The sequence below is a fragment of the Gracilinanus agilis genome, chromosome 2, assembly GCF_016433145.1.
Source record: "Gracilinanus agilis isolate LMUSP501 chromosome 2, AgileGrace, whole genome shotgun sequence".
Classification (NCBI taxonomy): domain Eukaryota; kingdom Metazoa; phylum Chordata; class Mammalia; order Didelphimorphia; family Didelphidae; genus Gracilinanus; species Gracilinanus agilis.
In genome coordinates, this window is record NC_058131.1 from 657,808,965 (window position 1) to 657,817,013 (window position 8,049).

Genomic DNA, 8,049 nt, shown 5'->3' on the forward strand with positions numbered 1-8,049 from the left:
AAAGTTTAATACTCATGGTCCAACAAATGGTACATTTTGATGGCTTATGGACAGCCCAGGTGCTCCTGGGTTCTTCCTATAATGCCAAGATATCTGGAGAAAGTTTTCTGTGGAGTATTTATGGGAAACCAGGGGCAAGAATCACTCAGAATGGGCAAGTATCAAAGATACGCAATTTGCATCATTGAAATGAGGACCTAATTGACAAGATCACATGTCTATTTAATTAAGAACTAATTACACTCAGAGACAGATTGAGTTTTCTCATTGCCATATTTCCACTTAAAAAAAATTGAGCCATTATTTTAGAGTTGTTCATTTCTGATTGGATAGATGAATATGGTAGAGTAAAAGATGCAAAAAAAAATTTTTTTGCTCCTTTGCTCCTTGAGTTTAGTTTACTTCTTGCTAATGATCTCCAAGAGGGAGAATGGAGCCTCTTTAAGGATGCTTGCCTTCTGGTGGTAAGTGTATATAATCTCTAAGTACATTCAAAATATTGTGAAACACTATCACAAATATGGACTTAATCTGACATGTTAGTGTTGCATATAAGTTATTTTAATTAGAGTTCTATGCATTTGGGCTTTCAAATGGAAAACAAGTAATTTAAATTTGGGATTTGGTACCATCTAAGAATCCAACAGAGGCCCTCTTTTGTTTCATCTAGAACACCTGTCTCCATTTTATTGGAAACAAATGTATTAATTGTTCTATGGCAAATAAGCAGAAAAAAATGTCATATCAAGTGTGGCCACAAACAAATTTTCTTGCTTCAGACTGGTGATTATATTGAAGACCTTAAACTTTTCAAATGAGCTTTGATTTTAAATGATGCCCTCTCTCCTGTGAGTCACTAGTCTATGCCATCTTTCCCTCAATTTTCTGTTTCTCAGTCCTATACAGGAAACAAAGTGAGGATGTGTCAGAAATTTAGGGGGTGAGGGGTTGAATGAAAAGGAGTGAAGTTTAATACAGGTCTGAAATAGAACCATTTAATTTTAGAGCTGGAAAATAAATTAGAGATCATCTAGATTAGGCCCCCTCATTTAACAGATAAGGACTTGGTCTCTGAAAATAAGTGGGGCACTATTTTGTCTGTAATGAGTTTCTTTATGATAGTTTTCTAATACTTTCCAAACAAATAGTAACACTGATTGCTTGCTATCACACAATTAATTCTTTCATAGGCAACAATACACATGCAATCAATACAGTAATTTATGACAAGTTACCAAATGGACTAGAAGCAGGACCTCCATTTTGCCAAGGATGTATCTGGTCAGATCTCCAAGTATCTCCATAAGTATTAGCCAATGTCAGTACTAACTCGGAATTTTCCCCAATTTGTCCCCATTCTACCAGCTAGCCAGTTCAACAGGCTGGGGAACAGAAATCAAAAGTGCCTTTCTAGACACCTTTTAAATACATTATGGTTAAGAGTGTAAAAATATATATATTTATATGTATATATATTTGAGACCATTATACACTTTAGGGACAGCAATCATACACACAAAATTTTACATCTTAGATCCTAAAAGGAAATCTATTGAGGATTTTACTCCAGGACCATCCCAAGCTTTCTATCAACTTTGAGCTCTGCTTGTCCAAGAAAGAAGAGGATCAAAAATGTGGGAATAATTTCAACCCTTTCCAAGTGGCCATGCCTCTCATTTAATGTGATATCATTGGGACTCCAAGTCACACCATCACTGTTAGTCTTTAGTAGATAAGTAGGGGAAAAGACCTGAAAAAAGTGAAGCTTGTTTAAACAAACAAAGAGAACAAGACAAACTCCCAACACTTGGAAAACAGATTTATCGGTAATGTGTATCAATATTGTTCAGGATAAAAATGGAAGCAGAAAGAAAAAATGAACCCCCCATAGTTGAGAATACAATATTCAAAATGTTGGAAACCCTTGAACAATCAGGACAAATTGGGTTAGGAAATGTACTAACAATTAGAAGAAGACTCCAGAAAGTCAGATAAAAAGAGTGCTTAATTTGGGGTCTTAAATCTAGAGCCCTCTCTACCCTCACTGTGTCTTCAAAAGGGAAAGTAAAAAGTCAAGAGGAAGAGATAAAGCTTATTCAAAGGCTGGTGACCTCCTGCATGTTGGTATGCTTTAAATGATGGGGATAGCACAGATGTCTGTGGCTCTCTTGACCAAATGAACATTGTATTTCTTATGACTACAGTACAAACACAATTGACATGCCAGAGTTGTATACCATATACTGAATTTTTACAATTGAATAGTAATAAAAAAGTGTTTGTTAGATATAAAATATAGGTTTCCCATATCTAAAAGAACAAACAAAACCCTACCCCTCTTCTTATTTATATATAGGAGATTTAGTTGGAAATTTTGTTTTATAACAATTGTCCTGGGGTAAATATTTCCTTGTCTTTAGGGCTTGGTTAGAAGGGAACCACCATTGCTGTCAACAACAAAGAATGCATGATAGGAACAATTCTGCCATCTTGATCGCTAGGGGTGGGAGTCAAGAGCAAGGTTTGACTAACTATAGAAACTAAAATGAATAACAAGAAAGGAAGGAAGAGAGGGGTTTTTTCCTCCCTGCTTCCCTGTTTTATAATTAAATCTACTCTTTCCACATAACAGGTTCATTCAGTATAGATTTTCCAAGGTTCTTTCAGCTTTAGGGACATCAGTCCAAATCATTTGAATCCTCAGATGACCATGGTTACCCAATGTAGGGTTTGTTTTTTTTCCTGAGCAAGTTGGACACTTAAAATATATTTTTTAGGTTCATTTTTTAAAAATTATTAAGCAAACTATCCATGAAGCCTTTAAATATGATTTCATTCACCTCAGTCACTTAAAATAATGAAAGCCCACTAGATATGTGATTAATTTGCAAAGGTGGGATTAATAGCAAGGTGGGATGACCACCTGCAGGGACAAAATGGGACTCATCATATCATGCTTCCCCAAGAAACTGAGGGACCAGTTCTGGAGGTTAATTTTCTATTTCCAGTGCTTCTTTCAGAAGAACCTCCATCTCCCACTCATCAGTGACATTAACATTTTTTTAGCAATCTCTGGCAAATAATAACTCTATTTTTAGTGAAGGGACAGAAAGAAGTGCCTTGAAAATATAAAGCAATAAGCAAACTTCATTTTGAAATGGAGAATGAATAACAAACTCAATTAAAGAAAACTGAGGTCTCCTGTTCACATAATAAAGAATGGGTAAAAAGACATAAAAAAAAAATCCAGTCTCTTTTTGAAACACATAGATTTGCCAGGAGGCAAATGAGCTCCAAGGACAAGGTACTGACAAGCTCCAGGTGTTTGCTGTTTGTGATGACTTTTAAAGTGTTTCTATGCAGATCTTTTCAATTCATACATATGGATACATATTTTCTGCTGGTACATTTTTGAAATGGGGCATTTCCCAAAACAGGCAGGGTAAATCCTTAAAATTATTAAACAGGTCCTTTGCTAGAAATGTTTTGCTTAAAAATTAATTGATTATGAATCAGAAAAAGATCCCAGTTGAATAACTGTATTATGTCTACTTCATTGATGATGATGGGATTTCTTTGGGATTATATGTGTGTGATCAAAAGCACATACTATTTGCACCCAGAATCCCGTAAATGTGGAATCTCATTACGTAGTTAAAAATAGCATGGAATTGTTTTAACTTTTTCAATCAGAGGATGATTTATTAAATAGTTTAACAGAGACATTTGGGAAGGTGTAACCAACCTTGGTTGCAAGTGGCTAGCTTCAGTCTTTGCAGGAAAACTTAAAAAGTAAATGAATTTGTCATGTATCACACATTGTCTAACTTCTCCAGCTAGCTGAAGAGTGCACAGATATAGCTGAGGAACAGTGTGGAAACCGCTTTGGATACTGGGCTTTCATATACTCACCTGTACCTTTTATACATTATATGGGAACACGTTGACAAAATCACAACTTCTATTCAACAGGAGGCTACATGTATGGTGAATGGGGCACACCACTTAAAAAGCTTACCCTTCTAAATTTTTTTCCCATTCAAACAAATAATTTCAATAAGCGTAGCATTTAGAAAGGCCATTCATCTTTGTTAGATAATTACCATTAATGATTCTCTACTGAATCAAGCTAACAACTTAGAAGGGCAATTCATATATGAGCCATACATTTTTCCAGTACATACAAAGTAGTAACTACAACAAATTCAGAACCCTCACTAAAATCAAATGAAGCATCAAGAATTTGTTGCTTTCGTACTTTAAACTAAGCTTATTTTTGAAACACGTTGCTTAATTCTGTTTCTTCTCCAAAAGCAACACTGCACTACATTTTCAATATCAAATTATTTTACAATGAAAACTGTTTAGTATCCAGGTTTGCTTCATAAGGGTTTATAACCCAAAGCCCTTCTGTGCAATAACAATCAACAATGTGAAGTTCTAAGTAAAAATTCTCCAATGTGCTTTAGAAGACTGCTGCCCTTTCAATCACATTTCCTTTTTTAGTGAAAACATGAAGATTGTAGCCATAGAAATGGCATGTTAATGATAACTGTCTAGGTAGCCAAAAATTCCAATTATGAGAATGCTAGTTTAATAGTCTATGAAAAGGTAAAAAAAGCAAACCTTTAGAAAATGTTGACATTGTGTTGACAGTGGTCAAAATATTGCTTTATTCTAAATGAATATATAGATGTATATACATGTATATATATCACAATTTACTAGGTCATCAAGGGGTTCCCTGTGGACTGGGGAATTTGGTATGTGTCATTCTATTAATTAATCCCTCCCTGCTTAAAAAGAGAAGCTGAATGTCTTAATTCATGTGGGTTAGACTAGATAAAAAAATAAATAGCAGTCTTTTTAACAATGAAGATGAGAAGGCTTTCTGGTCAGGTGTATGAATAGACATCATTCAAAATTAAAAAAAACACACCTTCACTTAGTCAGTACATGATTTAATATCATCTGGTGAAATATTGTTTTCTTCCTCCTAAAAATGGCAGAAAAAGGTCTAAGAGCTTAAGAGGATCCCACTATGAGTACTCAGGTCTCCTACAACTTAATAAATTTATATATAATAGAGAAAATTAAAGTGAAAATAAAGTTTGGACTTAAAATGGCAACATATTTGGCTGAATTTTGGATTCCCTGACTTATCTGAGAAGAAAATAATTATATCAAAATTAAGGGAAAAGAAAGCCCACACACATACACACAGGTTCATGTGAGTACATGCAGGCACACTTATACACGGATACACATACCAACACCCATACCCCTACAAGTGTTCCTTTGAAAATCAAGAGCTTCAAAGGATGACTTTTTGTATAGTATATTCTGTGACAAATTATGGTAGTTGACTGTGTCTACCAGTGCCAAATTTAGAACTTTCTCATGTCCTAGTTCTTTAAAACCCTTTGAAATTCTTACTCTCTCACAGCACACTGTAGAGTTTTGGAGGGCTCCTGAATCTCCTGTGCTTCTGACCATTCCAGAGTTTAAATATTTTGTGCCATTATTTCAAAATAGCATAGGGAAGATTAAAATCTGTTGCTACAGTGGATCCTCCAGTGAGCCTATTGGGTAGACAAGAAGTTAATGGTTTGAGCATATTCCAGCAAGGCTGTTAGGACCTATTCACCAAAGAGTCTGTCATCAGTGAATAGTATTCTGTATTTAAACCTTGAAACCCCCAATGGATCTAAGGCCAACAATGAACTTTTGTAGTGGTATTTGCGCATAGCCCAAGCCTTCTAAGAGCCAGAGAACAGTGCTAAAACTAACTGAAAGTGTATTCAGAATCCTACCAAAAAAAGCTTTTGATGTAAGCTTTATCCCTCCTGAAATGTTTCTTTCCCTTTAAAAAAATATTTTGTTAAAAAACACTATATGATATGAGGGCGATAGACTATTTGGTTTCTTCTAAGTAGATGCTTTTAAATTAATGCATATAAATAATTTGTATTTAATTTCCTCTCTTTCCTGTTTAGCAAAGCATTGAATGCACAGATTCTTATTTCCCAAGTCACTTGGTCAATGCTGAGTCTCTTTGTGTTTCATTTCTTAAGACAAATTGTGCCTCTCGTTCTGATTTGGCCACAGGACTCATGGGTAGAAAGGCTGTGTTTTCACTTGCACTGTCCTCAGTTTCAACACTGGCCAGTTCATAGTCCTCTGACCTTCTTGCATCAGTCAGAATCCGAATCTGCTCCTGGACAGTTTCTAGCAATATTTTTACTTCTTGTTGTTCTACTATAAGACAATTGCTGACTGGACCACTCACATTGACAAGTTCAGCAGAACAGGAGTTTTTGCACCATTTGAGGCTTGTGATGTCAGAAATACCTGGCATTTGCATGCAGGCTTCCTCTAAGCCCACTGAAGGGATGATGGGAACAGAACTGGCCCTTGTGGATGAGTATCCCACTAGGTTCTTTTGATCCAAGCTATTAAAATAGGGTTTTGTCTCTCTTGAAGGCAGTTGCATATTTATTGTATTTTGTTGGGTTTTTAATCCATTAGAAGGATACCTGTAAAAGAAAGACAAAGGTGTAACTTACTTCAAATTCCCATTAGACAGGAGTCAGCGAAAAGACACTTAAAGTGATGAGTAGATTGTCTACTTCATTCTCTCTATCTATGGACAACTGGCCTTTGTCTAACATTCCTAAATAAATGAGGAGATAAATGTCACCCTCCCCCAGTAGATAATCTGGAAAGGAAACAGGATACTTGCAATTTTCCAGGATAAGTTATAGTGACAATACAAGAGGGAAGCATTGAGTTTCTATACTCCATTTTCCCCCTAAATTTTAATGTCTCATTTTGTAAGGGAAATGTCACAAGACTGCTACTTTCTAAATACTTTTTTTTTATTTTAAACCCTTAACTTCTGTATATTGACTTATAGGTGGAAGAGTGGTAAGGGTAGGCAATAGGGGTCAAGTGACTTGCCCAGGGTCACACAGCTGGGAAGTGTCTGAGGCCAGATTTGAACCTAGGACCTCCCATCTCTAGGCCTGGCTCTCAATCCACTGAGCTACCCAGCTGCCCCCTTTCTAAATACTTTTAAGGGAGTAAGCTGCATTTACCAGCAACTGGCAAAACTGGAATGCTTATGGCCTCACCTCAATGCCAGGAAGAAATTTGTTAACTTAACATTTGGATCTGAAGTAGAGTTTTCATGCTGAGCTGGAGAGGAATTATAGGACTGGATTTTCTGCATCACTCAGATTTTAAAGAGAGTAATGTAAATAGAGCCCCCTCTGTATCTCCCCTCACATTACTCCTCCAACCTTGTAATCGGTCATTTAACAAGAAATGAGGTACCCTACTGGTAAGATTCTTAGCCAGACTGTTTGAGTTTGNATAAATGCAGCATGAGAGGTATAAACAAGTCTTCTTCCCTTATTTTATTTTATTTTATTTTATTTTATTTTATTTTATTTTTTAAATTTTAAACCCTTAACTTCTGTATATTGACTTATAGGTGGAAGAGTGGTAAGGGTAGGCAATGGGGGTCAAGTGACTTGCCCAGGGTCACATAGCTGGGAAGTGTCTGAGGCCAGATTCGAACCTAGGACCTCCCATCTCTAGGCCTGGCTCTCAATCCACTGAGCTACCCAGCTGCCACCTTTCTAAATACTTTTAAGGGAATAAGCTGCATTTACCAGCAACTGGCAAAACTGGAATGCTTATGGCCTCACCTCAATGCCAGGAAGAAATTTGTTAACTTAACATTTGGATCTGAAGTAGAGTTTTCATGCTGAACTGGAGAGGAATTATAGGACTGGATTTTCTGCATCACTCAGATTTTAAAGAGAGTAATGTAAATAGAGCCCCCTCTGTATCTCCCCTCACATTACTCCTCCAACCTTGTAATCGGTCATTTAACAAGAAATGAGGTACCCTACTGGTAAGATTCTTAGCCAGACTGTTTGAGTTTGACATAAAGAAGTTAAATTTAATTTCTCTCTCTCTCTCTCTCTCTCTCTCTCTCTCTCTCTCTCTCTCTCTCTCTCTCTCTCTCTCTCTCTCTCTCTC

At 36.3% G+C, this 8,049-nt stretch overlaps 1 protein-coding gene across 3 annotated transcripts in view; it reads right to left on the reverse strand.

The window, feature by feature from the left end:
* Positions 1–6,031: 6,031 nt before the first annotated feature.
* NRG3 (neuregulin 3) overlaps positions 6,032–8,049 on the reverse strand; it is a 1,114,098-nt gene continuing 1,112,080 nt past the window's right edge. For all 3 annotated transcript variants that reach the window (XM_044662771.1, XM_044662770.1, XM_044662769.1), the window contains one exon: positions 6,032–6,536. In XM_044662771.1, the coding sequence (XP_044518706.1) occupies positions 6,032–6,536 (505 nt within the window). The remainder of the gene's footprint in view (positions 6,537–8,049) is intronic.